Source organism: Triticum dicoccoides, chromosome 2A (assembly GCF_002162155.2).
Source record: "Triticum dicoccoides isolate Atlit2015 ecotype Zavitan chromosome 2A, WEW_v2.0, whole genome shotgun sequence".
NCBI lineage: Eukaryota > Viridiplantae > Streptophyta > Magnoliopsida > Poales > Poaceae > Triticum > Triticum dicoccoides.
Window position 1 is genome coordinate 51183561 of NC_041382.1, and position 18581 is coordinate 51202141.

An 18581-nucleotide genomic window follows, 5' to 3' on the forward strand; every position below is an offset into this window, starting at 1 on the left:
CGAGAGGCACGGTTGTGCTTTCGCGAGAGTCGCGGTCGTGCCTCTCAGAAAGTGAAAAACAAAACGCGTTTTCTGTTTTCGTAAGAGTCACGGTTGTGATTTTGCGAAAGTCACGGCCGTGCCTCTAGGAAAGGGAAAAAATACGCATTTTCTGTTTTTTTTCTTTCGCGAGAGTCACGGTTTTGCTTTTGCGAGAGGCACGGTTGTGCTTTCGCGAGAGTCACAGCCGTGCCTCTCGGAAACAAAAAAAACACGTTTTCTATTTTTTTTTCTTCCATGAGAGTCACAGTGTTGCTTCCACGAGATGCACGGTTGTGATTTCGCGAGAGGCACGGGCGTGCCTCTTTCAGAAAGGGAAAAAACCGTGCTCCCGGTTCGGTTTTTTCGCCCGGTTTTTTTCGTACAGTTTTTTCATGAAAAAAAAAGTTCGTCAAAACCTATCAACATGGGGTCTATTTTTTAAGATCTCGACGCGAGGAATCTATTGGAAATATGCCCTAGAGGCAATAATAAAATGGTTATTATTATATTTCCTTGTTCATGATAATTGTCTATTGTTCATGCTATAATTGTGTTAACCGGAAATCGTAATACATGTGTGAATACATAGACCACAATATGTCCCTAGTGAGGCTCTAGTTGACTAGCTCATTGATCAACAGATGGTCATGGTTTCCTGACTATGGACATTGGATGTCGTTGATAACGGGATCACATCATTAGGAGAATGATGTGATGGACAAGACCCAATCCTAAGCATAGCACAAGATCGTGTAGTTCGTCTGCTAGAGCTTTTCTAATGTTAAGTATCATTTCCTTAGACCATGAGATTGTGCAACTCCCGGATATCATAGGAGTGCTTTGGGTGTGCCAAACGTCACAACGTAACTGGGTGACTATAAAGGTGCACTACAGGTATCTCCGAAAGTGTCTGTTGGGTTGGCATGAATCGAGACTGGGATTTGTCACTCCGTATGACGGAGAGGTATCTCTGTGCCCACTCGGTAATGCATCATCATAATGAGCTCAATGTGACCAAGTGGTTGATCACGGGATCATGCATTGCGGAACGAGTAAAGTGACTTGCTGATAACGAGATCGAATGAGGTATTGGGATACCGACGATAGAATCTCGGGCACGTAACGTACCGATTGACAAAGGGAATTGTATACGGGATTGCTTGAATCCTCGACATCGTGGTTCATCCAATGAGATCCCGTTGTTGGTTATTGGCCGGAGAGTCGTCTTGTTCATGTCTGCATGGTTCCCGAACCCGTAGGGTCTACACACTTAAGGTTCGATGACGCTAGGGTTATTAGGAAGACTTGTATGTGATTACCGAATGTTGTTCGGAGTCCCGAATGAGATCCTGGACGTCACGAGGAGTTCCGGAATAGTCCGGAGGTGAAGATTTATATATGGAAAGTTGTCATACGGTCACCGGAAAGGTTCGGGGGCATATCGGTATTGTACCGGGGCCACCGGAGGGGTTCCGGGGGTCCACCGGGAGGGGCCACCTCTCTCGGAGGGCCTCATGGGCCGTAGAGGAAAGGGAACCAGCCCTTGGAGGGATGGGCGCATCCCCCCCTTGGGCCCATGCGCCTAGGGTTGGGGCGGAAACCCTAAGGGGGGCGCCCCCTTGCTTGGGGGGCAAGCCCCCTCCCCTTGGCCGCCGCCCCCCTCTAGATATCATCTAGAGGGGGGCGGCCCCCTTTCCCCTTCCCCTATAAATAGAGGGGCGAGGGGAGGGCTGCACACCACATCCAAGGCGCAGCCCCTCCCCTCCCCAACACCTCTCCTCCTCCGCAAGAGCTTGGCGAAGCCCTGTCGGAGTACTGCTGCTCCACCACCACCACACCATCGTGCTGCTGTTGGAGCTCTCTTCCTCGTGCTGCTCCACCACCACTCCATCAACCCTGTTCTCTTGAACGCTTCCGCTCGCGATCTACAAGGGTATGTAGATGCACCCCTTTCTCTCTCGTTGCTAGATTACTCCATAGATTGATCTTGGTGATCCGTAGAAAATTTTAAATTTCTGCTACGATCCCCAACATTGGCATCATGAGCTAGGTCTATGCGTAGTTTCTATGCACGAGTAGAACACAAGTTGTTGTGGGCGTCGATTTTGTCAATTTACTTGCCGCTACTAGTCTTATCTTGATTCGGTGGCATCGTGGGATGAAGTGGCCCGGACCGACCTTACACGTACACTTACGTGAGACAGGTTCCACCGACTGACATGCACTAGTTGCATAAGGTGGCTAGCGGGTGTCTGTCTCTCCCACTTTAGGCGGATCGGATTCGATGAAAAGGGTCCTTATGAAGGGTAAATAGAAATTGGCATATCACGTTGTGGTTTTGGCGTAGGTAAGAAACGTTCTTGCTAAGAAACATATAGCAGCCACGTAAAAATTTGCAACAACAATTAGAGGACGTCTAATTTGTTTTTGCAGCATATGCCGTGTGATGTGATATGGCCAAAAGGATGTGATGAATGATATATGTGATGTATGAGATTGATCATGTTCTTGTAATAGGAATCACGACTTGCATGTCGATGAGTATGACAACCGGCAGGAGCCATAGGATTTGTCTTAATTTATTTATGACCTACGTGTCAACATAAACGTCATGTAATTACTTTACTTTATTGCTAAACTGTTAGCCATAGTAGTAGAAGTAATAGTTGACGAGACAACTTCATGAAGACACAATGATGGAGATCATGGTGTCATGCCGGTGACGATGATGATCATGGCGCCCCGAAGATGGAGATCAAAAAGGAGCAAAATGATATTGGCCATATCATGTCACTATTTGATTGCATGTGATGTTTATCATGTTTTACATCTTATTTACTTAGAACAATGGTAGCTTAAATAAGGTGATCCCTCGCAATAATTTCAAGAAAGTGTTCCCCCTAACTGTGCACCGTTGTGAAGGTTCATTATTTCGAAGCACCACGTGATGATCGGGTGTGATGGATTCTAATGTTCGAATACAATGGGTGTAAGCCAGATTTACACACGCAATACACTTAGGTTGACTTGACGAGCCTATCATGTACAGACATGGCCTCGGGACACGGAAGACCGAAAGGTCGAACATGAGTCGTATAGAAGATACGATCAACATGAAGATGTTCACCGATGATGACTAGTCCGTCTCACATGATGATCGGACACGGCCTAGTCGACTCGGATCATGTATCACTTAGATGACTAGAGGGATGTATGTCTGAGTGGGAGTTCATTAGATAATTTGATTAGATGAACTTAATTATCATGAACTTAGTCTAAAATCTTTACAATATGTCTTGTAGATGAAATGGCCCACGCTAATGTTGCCCTCAACTTCAACACCTTTCTAGAGAAAACCAAGCTAAAAGACGATGGTAGCAACTATACAGACTGGGTCTGGAACTTGAGGATCATCCTCATAGCTGCCAAGAAAGCATATGTCCTTGAAGCACCACTAGGTGATGCACCCACCCCAGCAAACCAAGACGTTATGAACGTAATGCTTGGCAGTCCCGTGTTGATGATTACTCCCTGGTTCAGTGCGGCATGCTTTACAGCTTAGAACCGGGGCTCCAAAAGCGTTTCGAGCAGCACGGAGCATATGAGATGTTCCAAGAGCTGAAAATGGTTTTCCAAGCTCATGCCCGAGTCGAGAGATATGAAGTCTTCGACAAGTTCTACAGTTGTAAGATGGAGGAGAATAGTTTCGTCAGCGAGCACATACTCAAAATGTCTGGGTTGCACAACCGCTTGACTCAGCTGGGAGTTAATCTCCCGGATGACGCAGTCGTTGACAGAATCCTTCAGCCGCTTCCACCAAGCTACAAGAGCTTTGTGATGAACTTCAATATGCAGGGGATGGAAAAGACCATTTCTGAGGTATATTCAATGCTGAAATCAGCGGAGGTGGAGATCAAAAAGGAACATCAAGTGTTGATGGTGAATAAAACCACTAAGTTTAAGAAAGGCAAGGGTAAGAAGAACTTCAAGAAGGACGGCAAGGGAGTTGCCGCGCCGGTAAGCCAGTTGCCGGGAAGAAGCCAAAGAATGGGCTCAAGCCTAAGACTGAGTGTTTTTATTGCAAGGGAAGTGGTCACTGGAAGCGGAACTGCCCCAAGTACTTAGCGGACTAGAAGGCCGGCAACACCAAAGGTATATGTGATATACATGTTATTGATGTGTACCTTACCAGTACTTGTAGTAGATCCTGGGTATTTGATACCGGTGCGGTTGCTCATATTTGTAACTCAAAACAGGAGCTGCGGAATAAGCAAAGACTGGCGAAGGACGAGGTGACGATGCGCGTCGGGAATGGTTCCAAGGTCGATGTGATCGCCGTCGGCACGCTACCTCTACATTTACCTACAGGATTAGTTTTAAACCTTAATAATTGTTATTTAGTGCCAGCTTCGAGCATGAACATTGTATCAGGATCTCGTTTAATATGAGATGGCTACTCATTTAAATCCGAGAATAATGGTTGTTCTATTTATATGAGAGATATGTTTTATGGTCATGCCCCGCTGGTCAATGGTTTATTCCTAATGAATCTCGAACGTAATATTACACATATTCATAGTGTGAATACCAAAAGATGTAAGGTTGATAATGATAGTCCCACATACTTGTGGCACTGCCGCCTTGGTCACATCGGTGTCAAGCGCATGAAGAAGCTCCATGCAAATGGACTTTTGGAGTCTCTTGATTACGAATCATTTGACACATGCAAACCATGCCTCATGGGTAAAATGACCAAGACTCCGTTCTCAGGAACAATGGAGCGAGCAACCAACTTATTGGAAATCATACATACTGATGTGTGTGGTCCAATGAGTGTTGAGGCTCGCGGTGGCTATCATTATGTTCTCACCCTCACTGATGACTTGAATACATATGGGTATGTCTACTTAATGAAACACAAGTCTGAGACCTTTGAAAAGTTCAAGGAATTTCAGAGTGAGGTTGAAAATCAACTTGACAGGAAAATAAAGTTCTTACGATCAGATCATGGAGGAGAATATTTGAGTCACGAATTTGGCACGCACTTAAGGAAATGTGGAATAGTTTCACAACTCATGCCGCCTGGAACACCTCAGCGTAATGGTGTGTCCGAACGTCGTAATCGCACTCTATTGGATATGGTACGATCTATGATGTCTCTTACCGATCTACCGCTCTCATTTTGGGGCTATGCTTTAGAGACTGCCGCATTCACTTTAAATAGGGCTCCGTCGAAATCCGTTGAGACGACACCGTATGAATTATGGTTTGGGAAGAAACCTAAGCTGTCGTTTCTAAAAGTTTGAGGATGCGATGCTTATGTCAAGAAACTTCAACCTGAAAAGCTCGAACCCAAATCGGAAAAATGCATCTTCATAGGATACCCTAAAGAAACTATTGGGTATACCTTCTACCTCAGATCCGAAGGCAAGATCTTTGTTGCCAAGAATGGATCATTTCTAGAGAAAGAGTTTCTCTCGAAATAAGTAAGTGGGAGGAAAGTAGAGCTTGATGAAGTACTGCCTCTTGAAGGGAAATTAGCACAGCTCGGGAAAATGTTCCTGTGGTGCCTGCACCGGCTAGAGAGGAAGTTAATGATGATGATCAAGGTACTTCGGATCAAGCTCCTACTGAAATTCGTAGGTCCACAAGGACACGTTCCGCACCAGAGTGGTACGGCAACCCTGTCTTGGAAATCATGTTGTTAGACAACGGTGAACCTTTGAACTATGAGGAAGCGATGGCGGGCCCGGATTCCAACAAATGGCTAGAAGCCATGAAATCCGAGATAAGATTCATGTATGAAAACGAAGTATGGACTTCGACTGACTTGCCCAATGATCGGCGAGCCATAGAAAATAAATGGATCTTTAAGAAGAAGACAGACACGGATGGTAATGTGACCATCTATAAGGCTCGGCTTGTCGCTAAGGGTTATTGACAAGTTCAAGGGGTTGACTACGATGAGACTTTCTCACCCGTAGTGAAGATGAAGTCCGTCCGAATCATGTTAGCAATTGCCGCATTCTATGATTATAAGATATGGCAAATGGACGTCAAAACGGCATTCCTTAATGGTTTCCTTAAGGAAGAATTGTATATGATGCTGCCGGAAGGTTTTGTCGATCCTAAGAATGCTGACAAGGTGTGCAAGCTCCAAGGCTCAATCTATGGGCTGGTGCAAGCATCTCGGAGTTGGAACATTCGATTTGATGAGATGATCAAAGCGTTTGGGTTGACACAGACTTATGGAGAAGCCTGTGTTTACAAGAAAGTGAGTGGGAGCTCTGTAGCATTTCTCATATTATATATGGATGACATACTATTTATGGGAAATGATATAGAATTCTTGGAAAGCATAAAGGCCTACTTGAATAAGTGTTTTTCAATGAAGGACCTTGGAGAAGCTGCTTATATATTAGGCATCAAGATCTATAGAGATAGATCGAGACGCCTCATTGGTCTTTCACAAAGTACGTACCTTGACAAGATATTGAAGAAGTTCAATATGGATCAGTCCAAGAAGGGGTTCTTGCCTGTATTGCAAGGTGTGAGATTGAGCACGGCTCAATGCCCGACCACGGTAGAAGATAGAGAAAAGATGAGTGCCGTCCCCTATGCCTCTGCCATAAGGTCTATTATGCATGCCATGCTGTGTACCAGACCTGATGTAAACCTTGCCGTAAGTTTGGTAGGAAGGTACCAAAGTAATCCCGACATGGAACACTGGACAGCGGTCAAGAATATCCTGAAGTACCTGAAAAGGACTAAGGATATGTTTCTCGTTTATGGAGGTGACGAGGAGCTCGTCGTAAAGGGTTACGTCGATGCTAGCTTTGACACAGATCTGGATGACTCTAAGTCACAAACCGGATACGTGTATATTTTGAATGGTGGGGCAGTCAGCTGGTGCAGTTGCAAGCAAAGCGTTGTGGCGGGATCTACATGTGAAGCGGAGTACATGGCAGCCTCGGAGGCAGCACAAGAAGCAATCTGGGTGAAGGAGTTCATTACCGACCTAGGAGTTATTCCCAATGCGTCGGGCCCGATGACTCTCTTCTGTGACAACACTAGAGCTATTGCCCTTGCCATGGAGCCCAAGTTTCATAGGAAGACCAGGCATATCAAGCGTCGCTTCAACTCCATTCGTGAAAATGTTCAAAATGGAGACATAGATATTTGTAAAGTGCATACGGACTTGAATGTCGCATATCCGTTGACTAAACCTCTTCCTCGAGCAAAACATGATCAACACCAGAACTCTATGGGTGTTCGGTTCATCACAATGTAACTAGATTATTGACTCTAGTGCAAGTGGGAGACTGTTGGAAATATGCCCTAGAGGCAATAATAAAATGGTTATTATTATATTTCCTTGTTCATGATAATTGTCTATTGTTCATGCTATAATTGTGTTAACCGGAAATCGTAATACATGTGTGAATACATAGACCACAATATGTCCCTAGTGAGCCTCTAGTTGACTAGCTCGTTGATCAACAGATGATCATGGTTTCCTGACTATGGACATTGGATGTCGTTGATAACAGGATCACATCATTAGGAGAATGATGTGATGGACAAGACCCAATCCTAAGCATAGCACACGATCGTGTAGTTCGTCTGCTAGAGCTTTTCTAATGTCAAGTATCATTTCCTTAGACCATGAGATTGTGTAACTCCCGGATATCGTAGGAGTGCTTTGGGTGTACCAAACGTCACAATGTAACTGGGTGGCTATAAAGGTGCACTACAGGTATCTCCGAAAGTGTCTGTTGAGTTGGCACGAATCGAGACTGGGATTTGTCACTCTGTATGACGGAGAGGTATCTCTGGGCCCACTCGGTAATGCATCATCATAATGAGCTCAATGTGATCAAGTGGTTGATCACGGGATCATGCATTGTGGAACGAGTAAAGTGACTTGCCGATAACGAGATTGAACAAGATATTGGGATACCGACGATAGAATCTCGGGCACGTAACGTACCGATTGACAAAGGGAATTGTATACGGGATTGCTTGAATCCTCGACATCGTGGTTCATCCGATGAGATCATCATGGAACATGTGGGAGCCAACATGGGTATCTAGATCCCGCTGCTGGTTATTGGCCGGAGAGTCGTCTCGGTCATGTCTGCATGGTTCCCGAACCCGTAGGGTCTACACACTTAAGGTTCGATGATGCTAGGGTTATTAGGAAGACTTGTATGTGATTACCGAATGTTGTTCGGAGTCCCGGATGAGATCCTAGACGTCACGAGGAGTTCCGGAATAGTCCGGAGGTGAAGATTTATATATGGGAAGTTGTCATACGGTCACCGGAAAGGTTCGGGGGCCTATCGGTATTGTACCGGGGCCACCGGAAGGGTTCCGGGGGTCCACCTGGAGGGGCCACCTCTCTCGGAGGGCCTCATGGGCCGTAGAGGAAAGGGAACCAGCCCTTGGAGGTCTGGGCGCATCCCCCCTTGGGCCCATGCGCCTAGGGTTGGGGGGGGGGGGGAAACCCTAAGGGGGGCGCCCCCCTTGCTTGGGGGGCAAGCCCCCTCCCCTTGGCTGCCGCCCCCCCTCTAGATCTCATCTAGAGGGTGCCGGCCCCCTTTCCCCTTCCCCTATAAATAGAGGGGCGAGGGGAGGGCTGCACACCACATCCAAGGCGCAGCCCCTCCCCTCCCCAACACCTCTCCTCCTCCGCAAGAGCTTGGCGAAGCCCTGTAGGAGTAGTGCTGCTCCACCACCACCACGCCATCGTGCTGCTGTTTGAGCTCTCTTCCTCAACCTCTCCCTCCTCCTTGCTGGATCAAGGCGCGGGAGATGTCTCCTCTCCGTACGTGTGTTGAGCGCGAAGGTGTCGTCCGTTCGGCGCTAGGATCATCGGTGATTTGGATCACGACGAGTACGACTCCATCAACCCCGTTCTCTTGAACGCTTCCGCTCGCGATCTACAAGGGTATGTAGATGCACCCCTCTCTCTCTCATTGCTAGATTACTCCATAGATTGATCTTGGTGATGCGTAGAAAATTTTAAATTTCTGCTACGATCCCCAACAGAATCCAATGGTGAAAACGGTTCGAGATTTGGACGCACGGTTTAAGAGATAAAACGTTTTGAATAAACGGATCTACGAAAAAAGGGAAAATTTCCATGTTGCGACAAAGTGGCGCGCTGCATGGGCGCCACTTGTCGCGACCTGGGAAAGTGGAGTGTTCTTTGCAACGAGTACTCCTTAATTAGTGATTTCGGCAAAAAACGTTTAGAAGAAAAAACATATCCAGCGGGCTGTGACCTGGGCAGCAGCCCATGGCCAGAATTTGGCCCGTGAAGCTGCCGCAACCCGCCTGGTGCTCTGAGTCGCTCTCGGCCGTCCGATTGAATTGGAGGGTCCTCTCATCCGAAATAAAAGCTCTGTTGGCCGAAAACCTAGCTCGTTCCCCTTTCCTCCCCGATTCATCCGGTGTGGCGATTTCAGTGATGTGAGCGCCGGCGGCGGATCTTGTGGCGCTGACGGCGACGTGGGAGGTGCGTAGGTCCGTCACACGTGCACATCCGTAAGTGTTTCGCCGGTTACCTTCTTCCCGCGTGTCATCCAGAAACGTCAGCTTCACGGTGACGATGCCGACGCACGGCGGCGGCTGTGCGGGATCTCGATGCGGCGTCATCAAGGTGAGCCCTTCACCTCTTCTCCTTTTTGTGCTCCAAATTTTAGGGATTAGATTTCAAGAGTTTTGCATTTGGGGATTTTCTTTAGTTTCGAAATCACCTCCTTCTAATTGCTAATCCTGGGTACTGGGTAGTAACGTGCTAATTGTGTCATCAACTTGATGCGGAAGCTTGACTTAATTATTCTAACCAAATTAAAGATTATAATCATGCAATTAGTACCAACCCATAGCAAATTATACCTTAACCGAAACTACTAACCCCTAATCCTGACAGTTTAACTTTAACAGTGGGTAATTATCCATAATCTTAAAACATTAACCTTAAGAAGCACTCATTAGGACTTAATCATAATAATCAACTTAAACAGAGCGCCATTAAACATTATTAGGGATCTCTAGGCATAAACATGCTCATGATACCAATGTTACACAATAGACATAAAAGTTAGACATGACATGAATAGGATCTTGAGTCGAGCATTAGACCACCTAAAACAGATTAACAGAAAAGGGTTGGTGATTTCTTAAGGCTTTTGAGGGAAGCCATGTGCCTGCTCGATGCACCCCTCAGCCTATGGCTGCACCTTGCGATCTCCAGCAACATGGAGATGGCCGGGGAAGAAGTGCAGGAACATGAACTCGTAGCAAGCAGCAGGAGCGCTGCCGTAGAAGACGCACAGGTTGCCGTCGGCACTGACCTTGCGGTGACCGGCGGTGGTAGTCGGTCTTCTGATCACCTTGAGCGTCTTTGTTTTAGGATCAGTTGTTAGCAAGTTGTATGATACGTACGTGTGTGTTTTTTCGAAAGGGTTCATCCTGCTCATTATATAGCTGGCGCTAAAGGGATAAGGGACTGAAACCAACAGCTGGATTTGGTGCCTCCAATCATGGCACGTATGTGGGGAAAAAGAGCTTCCCTTTTTCTCTCGGTCAGTTATGACCTGAGATCAAAATTCCAACAGGTGGCTGTTGAGGTGTGGACATGTGGCTGGTGATCACGACAGATAACTGCTGGTTTCGCATAGAAAATGGCAGATGGTTGTGTGATGTGAGATCTGCATGAAATGCCATAGGACGCGGCTGCTCCTTCCGTGTTCCTCGCCCCATCAGGGTTTTTACAAGAACCATGACTACCTGCTGGCTACTGGCCCTTTGAGGCTTTGGGTCGACTGTGAAGCAGCTGCATCTCATTGCGGGGTAACCCGAATAGAGACACCGCCTTAGTGGAGTGGGCTATAAGCATAGGTATTAAAATGCTGACCAAAATCTTGGGCTGGCCACGGCCCAGGTTGGCCCCAACTAAGCTCTGCCTCTGTTCTTGTTCTGATGTACTCATGTACTTGGATGGTTTATTGATTTGTTGATATTGTATGACAATCCATAAAAATATCGTGAATCAAGTAGTCTCTACCTGTATATAGTGTCTATTACACAAGCATCTAGTGGATCACTCACATAGCCCTTGAATAGCTAACTGCTGATTCCTAGTTATGCAAAGATAGAAATCCAAAGTGTTGAGGGAAAACTTAGAACAGATGTTAGGTATTCAGGCTCGCTCTAGAACGAGCTGCACCTTGGACGAGGCTGCTCCCAGCACCCACTGACCCGCCGCCGCCGGCAGCGGTGGCAAGGAGCATTGCTCTGCTCTCCCAGGTTATGTTCCTTCCCTTGTCGGTTCTACTATGCCGTTGAAGGAGGGATGCTGCGACGAGGGAGAATCAGAGAAGGCTAGGGTCATGATGAGCAGGAGTTTTAGGGTTGTGTGCTGTTACGAGGAAAGAGAGCAGAAGGTGTGTGGCGGCTGTGGTGAGGAAGAAAGGAGTGAGGAACTGAGGATAGTGGAATTAGGTCATGGGGGGAGTATAGCTAGTAGATGGGCTTTTGGGCCACAAGGAAGTGCATAGGTAGTGGCCCAATCTCTGTCTTTCTTATTTTTCATTGCAATATACTGTACATGCTAAATTGCTTGACTGCTCTGTTCCTTCTATGTCTGCCTCAAGGATAAGGCGGGGTTAGGCCTTAAAAACAATGACTATTACTAGGTATTAGTAGTTGAGTACTACAGTACCACGTCGACTAGTCCAGCACTAGTCTAGACTAGTCACGATTAGTCTATGAGTCTCAACCCTAAAACGACTCGTTGACTCATCGACTCGTAAACCTTGAACATAAGCTTTATCTTTTTCTCCACAAAGTTTGGCCAATACTGAACATCTTATTTATGCTGGAAAAAGAAATAAACCAGTGAAAGAAATTTTTGTAAGACGTGATCCGTAATTAGTACTAGGATTTTGGTCGAAAGTTGGTGAACTTTGTATTCTTGGTAATTGGTAATGCTATTTTCTGTTTAGGATGAATTAAAATTTATGCTTGTAACCATATTGTTGCATTATCTCATTAGTCTCATTGCTTGCTTTTGAAGAGCTTTTGTGTTCGACTGATAGTATCTTATGTTTTTTGCTGTAGGCGACAATTGCTGACGGAGATGACCCTGGTGAAGCTATGAGAAAAAAGTTCGATGGCATGCATGAAAAATTGGAGTCTGCTGCGAATTCTGAAGATTGGAATAGTGTTCTCAGAATAGTAGAGAAGCTGATTCTTCCTCCTGATAGTGAACCAAGGGAATACGTAATGAAATTGGACCAAGATCTGCAGAAGGTACGAGATGCATGTTTCTCTGTTTATCTTGTTGGTGACATAGATTGCAAATGGATTAAAATGTTGATGATTCTTATGTGGGTTATCAAAACCATTAATGCACGGAAATTGGTACCTGAGAGAGTTTGGTGGAGATGCTGCAATTGTTGCTAGAAAATATCTTTCAGCTGGACGAAACTGTCATATTTGCCAATGAGGAAAGAATGGTTGATGCAAGTTTTTTGAAGTATAATTATGGATTTGTTCGCAATACCGTTATAGATGTTTCTTTGGGAATGGCTAGGATTGTGTCGGTCGATTTGGCTGAAGCGTTGGATAGAAAACGAATGGCCCAGATTGTGTCTTCCTCCTCCCAACAGTTTTTCTCAATAAAACAGATCAGGTGTTTCTTCTTCCTCCGGCACGCCGCCTGCTACCACCCTACCACCATCTGCCGCCGCCGCCCGCGGCCGGCTGCGCTCCGCGCCAGCCTCGCCGCCCCGCCCTCCCCTCAACCTTTGCCCATCGCCATGCTTGCCGCCGTCCCCGGCCATCCCTCTAGCCCTGCCCCCATCTAGTTTTCATCTCCGGCGAAGCCACACCACCGCCGCCCCACCCTGAACCCTAAGATAGATAATGGGGTGATGACGGCGAGCCTCTTCTCTCCGGCGAGGCCATTCCTTCTCCTTCCTTCACTCAAAATCGACTGACCCAAAACTGAAAAGTCAGCTGACTGAAATATAGCTAATCTGTGTTTGTTTTATTCCAGTGTGGTTTGTCCCTTCCTATTACACATACATACAACTATGTGCTGTGCTTAGTTTTTAACTATTTCCTTGTCTATCCAGTATTGGAATCGTTATTACTAAGTGTGTATGGTTCAACGTCTAGATGTATTTGTCAGTTTTCATGTTTATGTATGTGGAGGTGCCCTAATTTTTTATTTCTCATACAGATCGCAGCTTTGCAACCAAAAGACTGGCTTGTGAACAAGCTGAAGAAGCAGAACTCAGTTCCATCATATGAAAATCCTGTCCTAAAATATTCTGATTTACAACAGTGGATTCACAAGCTATCAGAAGAACAAAGGCCTGTGAGGTAATTCTGGGACACATCCTCGACGAATTCAACATTTCTAGTAGTTTCTTTGCAAGTTTTCATTACTCCTTACATTACATAACAGTACAAAGGGATCTTTTTTTTTTCTCATCGATTAGCATGTCCTTTTTCTCCAATTCAGATCTCAATCACAGTAGTCATAGATGAGCTCGTTTTTCTCTGGAAACCTAGGACTTCTTCGTTCATTAGATCTTGTATATGCATATAATTAGCATAAAATATATAATCAGAACTTTTTTCATTGGAACAAAACCGAAGGAAATCGTTGATTAGCACCTATACCCATATTTTTTCCATGCCTTGATGGAGTGATGCACTAGTCACATCTGCCAAATAAAAAATGTGTTTATTTTCCATTTGCTATGTATAACTAAGATGCTTTATCTAAACAATCATTTCTATGCATTTGTGTTTTGCATTGCCATCCTTACTGTTTAGTGTATTAGACCATTTAGACTAGCTTCAGTTTGAAAGGAACTCTGTCTAAACCTTTCTTGTTGTGAACAGCCTTGCGTTGGGAGATTTTAAACTTGATCTGATTGAGATGGCTTTTTTGAACCCAAGCCAAGAAGGTTCTCTAAGTAATTTTATCAGCTACTTCAGTGATCGGCTGTGTAACAATGACCAAAATTTTACATTTCGACATGGAAAAGAATCATGTCACCTATTGGAATATCAGACACCTAATAAACAGCAACCCAGATGGATGTTGATTAAAATGAAGAAAGATAATGCTCGAGCCGAGATTTACATTAGGAGCGATCACTTCTACCTTTGTGCTTTCAGTAACAAAAAGGGTGAAATCTTTGAGCTTGTGAAGGAAGATTGTCTGCGAATAATCAAAAGTTCTGTTGCATTTGGCTGTAGCACAGACTACCCAAGCATACTGAACGACGAAAGACCTCGACTGATTCCAGAAGGTGAATGTGAAAAGAGGTTGTTGGACATAATTCTAAATATGGAGGAATTTTCACATGGCATCGAAGTGCTGTCAAACTATGACCACAGTATTCTGTCAAAACATGATGTGAGTGAGGCTGAAAAACAACGACTCATTCAAGAAGTGCAAGATGCATTAGCTTGGAATGTAGTGGTTTTAGCTGAAGTTTCATGCATCGTTAATCTATTTGTATCCGTCAATGGAAACTGGAAAGAGAGTTGTTCAAGCTTGACAAAACTCTTGTATGAGTATATGATGCATTGGAAGGTAATGTTAAATAAGGCCCGCAACGGTGCCATTGATGCCAAGTTTGAGGACAACATAGTGGCTAAAATCTTGCTGCGATTTAGATGTGAAGCAATTAAGGTGCTTAATCTGCTGTGCAACGCGGAGGGTCCTGGAATTATTAAGAATGGTGAAGATGGCAAAGGATCAGAGGAAGATTCTGGACCATCTCGTGGTAATGACAAAGAGCAAAAGACATCTGGATCTAGCTCTGGACTGTCTGGACATGGTAAGGACAAAGAAACAAACACACCTGGATCTGGACCACTTGATAGTTATGATGACAACCTGGAGGGTGACCGTGATGGTGGAAAACAGAAGGAAAATTATAATGATAGCAGGCCAGGGACGAGTGAGATGAGCAAAATAGCAATGGATTTCATGGGAGGATTGATAGTTGGCAAGAACTGGGTTCAGCCTTTGATGAAGAAAAGAAGCATGGAACCTTTTGTCATCACAAAAAGAGGGGTGGAATCTTTGATCACCAGCAGAAGAAGCGTGGAACCTTTGATGGTGCCATTGCTACCTGATTCTCTAGGATCTGCATATGCAAGTGGTTTGGGTCAGGTCTTGTCATTAGTACCTGATTCTTCGATGTCACATGTACGTGGTTTGGATCCGATGCTGGTTAACTTCATCAAGAATTCGCCTGAGGAAGATATGGTTAACTTCATCAAGAATTCTATCCCCTCACAACCATATTTTCCTACAGGCCAGACTCTCTTAGAATTTTTTTCTATCCACACAAATTTGTGCTTAATAAAGACTATCATACTTTATGATAATCGCGGTGGTACTTTAATATACGAGTCCAAGGAAGGAGAAAAGGACGAGTTTTTAAAAGACGCTCCATTTGGTTATCAGAGGATATAGGAAGAAAACCTTATGCTTTCATGGTATGATATTTATTCATAAACTAATTCATCCTTTTCTTTTAGTGATTGTGGTGAATTTACTCCTAATGTTTTTTATAATATGAATGCAGGAATCTCTTGTTCTCAAAGGCCCGAGCCGTCCCATGACTGCTCATGATGGGTACTGGATCATTCAAATTAATGTTCCGGTTGAATCATCTTTCGAGCCTGAACACCACCCTGAAATACCTGGTCGAGTATTATATTTGAATGATGATTTCCTTGACAAACCCAGGGGCAATTTAATTTCTATCAGAGGTGGCCTTGTTAACATCACATCAGTGACTTTCAGCAATGCAGTTCGCTCTTCAATCCGATTTTTACTTTGTTCTCACCAAGATGGCAGTTTTACTAAAGTGGAGGGCGAGCTTATATTATCTGTTGAAAATTATCCATTTGGCTTCACTATTTTCAAAAATCAAGTCGAGGATGATGCTGTTCATTTCGTTAGACAGAGTGGCACAGTATTTGAACTTCCGTTGACTCGGCATGTTCTTGCACTGCCTATAGGATCTCGTGTACATGTCTTGGGGACTTTGAAACTAGCGACCTTGAAAGTGTTTGTAGATCAGTATCTGGTGCTCGACAAGAATGTTGCATGGGCTGGATGGACTGTGGAGACGGGTCTGTATGCTGCTATATGCATTGAGGCAAGTTCTTTTCTCTAGAGCTTAGTTATAGGAAATTTGGAAATACTACTTGTAGTAGTTTAATTAGCCCATTGTAATGGATTTGGTGACCATGAGCGGATGAAATAATAGTACTAAAGAACCGCCGTGTCTGCAGTAATATTTGTCATATGGAAAACAGTTGTTTTAAGCCGGCTGATTACTCGCTAAGATCCGCCAGCTTGGAAGCCTAAACGTTGGACCGCTGCTGTTTAAAACGCGCGCGCCCCAGTGCTACTCTGCATGCATCCGATCTGCCCTCCACTCCAACGTACTCCCTCTGTAAAAATAATATAAGAGCATTTGGATCACTATTCTAGTTATCTATATGCTCTTTTAACGGAGTAAATCACCACGGGTAGCCTAGCCGGCTCCTCCTGGCACTTCTGAAAAAATTACGGGCCAATCCGGCCTTCAAAAATCCAAAACGTGGGGCCGCCTTCCCCTTGCCGGCTGTCTCCAGGCCGACTATCGGAAGGCGGCCCAGCCTTAACCCTCATGAAGAAAGCCGCGGGAGGGCCGACTCCAAGAAGCCGGCCGCGGGAGGGCCGACTCCAAGAAGCCGGCTCCCACAAAGCGGTCAAGATCGTACCCTCGAAGTCTGCATCCACATAACATCGATGAGACGGGGCATGGCTACAGTAAAGCCTGCCACCCTCAAATCCCAGAGCACGCCTAGCACAGTGCGCCGTACGGGATGGCCATGACCCGTCCGGCGCGGCACGGCCCACGGGCAGTGGGCCCCTTCGGGCAGAGAGACACCCGAAGGCGACCAGGCCTCCTCTAGTCGGCCCGAGACAAGGCCGGCTTCCCATAGCCGGCTTGGTTCCTCCCTCGAAGGAAGCGCCTCATTAAGGAGACAAGACAAGGTGAGGCTACAGTGATCGCCCGCCGGGCGGTGGCACTGTAGCCACGCTTACCTCGACAAAGCCCTCGTCACCAGGATTGAGGCAACAGTAACCAGCCCCCGACAAGGCCCCTGACAGTGGGGCCGGCCTATCGACCAAGAAGCCGGCAGCCGGCGGGACCCACCAGCCAGCGGGCCCCAGCAGCCGGCGTAGAAGCCGGCGAGCGTAGACACTGACAGCTAGGGCCCGCGCCCAGCCGGATTACCATTGTATCCCCGGGGGTAGGCCTATATAAACCCCCGGGGCACCCATGCAAAGGGTTGATCTCAGCTAGTTTTAGACACCACATAGAGAGAAGAGGAGAGCTAGCCGTGCCCTTCTTCTTCCTCCCACCGAACAGCTCAAGGAGCATCTTGTAGCCACTTGTTCATCTAGTGATCATGCGGAGACCCCGCAGAGCAGCAGTAGGGGTGTTATCTCCACGGAGAGCCCCGAAGCTGGGTAAGATTCACTGGCGTGCATGTCTTCGCCTCATCCCGCTTCCAGGCACCGGCGACGTCTTATTGGCTCTCACAATGATAAGCCACCCGTTGGCATATGTCGCACCTACCACTCGACATTTGGTGCCCACCATGGGGCCAGGTGCACCGTCATCCGGAGACCTGTTTTGGACGGGAACCCTCTTCCTCCCCAGCGAGCGTAGCCAGCCCGGCACGCCCGATGGCGCTTGCCACGACGCGCTGCAAGGCGTCACCAACGTCTGCGCAGCGAGCAACCTCGCCCATCTTCCTGGCGAGACCCACATCTCCGACGAGCCCGCCTCCGACGCAGGCACCGACCACCTCGTCAACCTCCTCGGCCAGCTCCGCGTCTCCAGCGAGCCTGCTGTGGATTTGGAGTCCGTTGGCTCCACCGATCCGATGCCTATCGACTCCGACACGGCCTCGCTCGACGCTTTCCCCACCGACATCGTGATCTACAAGGACCCGCTTCCCCAAGCCGTCGGCTGTGACGGTGCCATCACCGAGGTGATGGTCATCGGCCACGGCGGCGCTTCTGGCGAGAACGCCCACGACGCCCTGCAGACGGCGCTGCACGACTTGTCCATCCCCCTCCCAGCCGACGCCGACGCCGACGCGGAAACACTGGAGGTGCGCCGCCTAGCCCTCATTGCGGAGGGCCAGAAGATAGCTTCCATGAGATGCCTCACCGAGGCTCACCAGGGCGAAGTCGACCGCGCCGCCTTCGGCACGCCGCCTCCCGACGGGCCAAGCCGTGTTGGCATCGTCAAGAAATGCGGCGCGGCTATCGCCGACATGCTGGGAGCGGACCGCCCATTTTATACCACGCCTCTCGAGAATCTACGCGCCGCCCAGGCGGCCGCAGACGAGCTGGATAGACTGGGGCCCGACGAGCTCCCTTACATGGCCAGACGCATCCAACAGCTTATCAACGCGGCCGCTGAGCGGCACGAAGACGGCGCCCG

General features: G+C 46.9%; 1 protein-coding gene across 1 annotated transcript; it reads left to right on the forward strand.

Annotated features, from left to right (window-relative positions):
- Nucleotides 1-9434: 9434 nt before the first annotated feature.
- LOC119353160 lies at nucleotides 9435-16371 on the forward strand. Its single transcript, XM_037619748.1, has 5 exons — nucleotides 9435-9685; nucleotides 12151-12342; nucleotides 13277-13419; nucleotides 13948-15561; nucleotides 15651-16371. The coding sequence occupies exons 1-4, from the start codon at nucleotides 9635-9637 to the stop codon at nucleotides 15536-15538; spliced, it is 1977 nt and encodes a 658-aa protein (XP_037475645.1). The 5' UTR covers nucleotides 9435-9634; the 3' UTR covers nucleotides 15539-15561; nucleotides 15651-16371.
- The last annotated feature ends 2210 nt before the right edge of the window (nucleotides 16372-18581 follow it).

What these genes read in the sequence shown, in the direction of transcription:
- LOC119353160 (XM_037619748.1), top strand. Translation starts at nt 9,635, where the DNA reads ATGCCGACGCACGGCGGCGGCTGTGCGGGATCTCGATGCGGCGTCATC. An exon ending in CTCGATGCGGCGTCATCAAG is followed by an intron (nt 9,686 to 12,150) that starts GTGAGCCCTTCA and finishes TTTTTGCTGTAG; the next exon opens with GCGACAATTGCTGACGGAGA. An exon ending in TGGACCAAGATCTGCAGAAG is followed by an intron (nt 12,343 to 13,276) that starts GTACGAGATGCA and finishes TTTCTCATACAG; the next exon opens with ATCGCAGCTTTGCAACCAAA.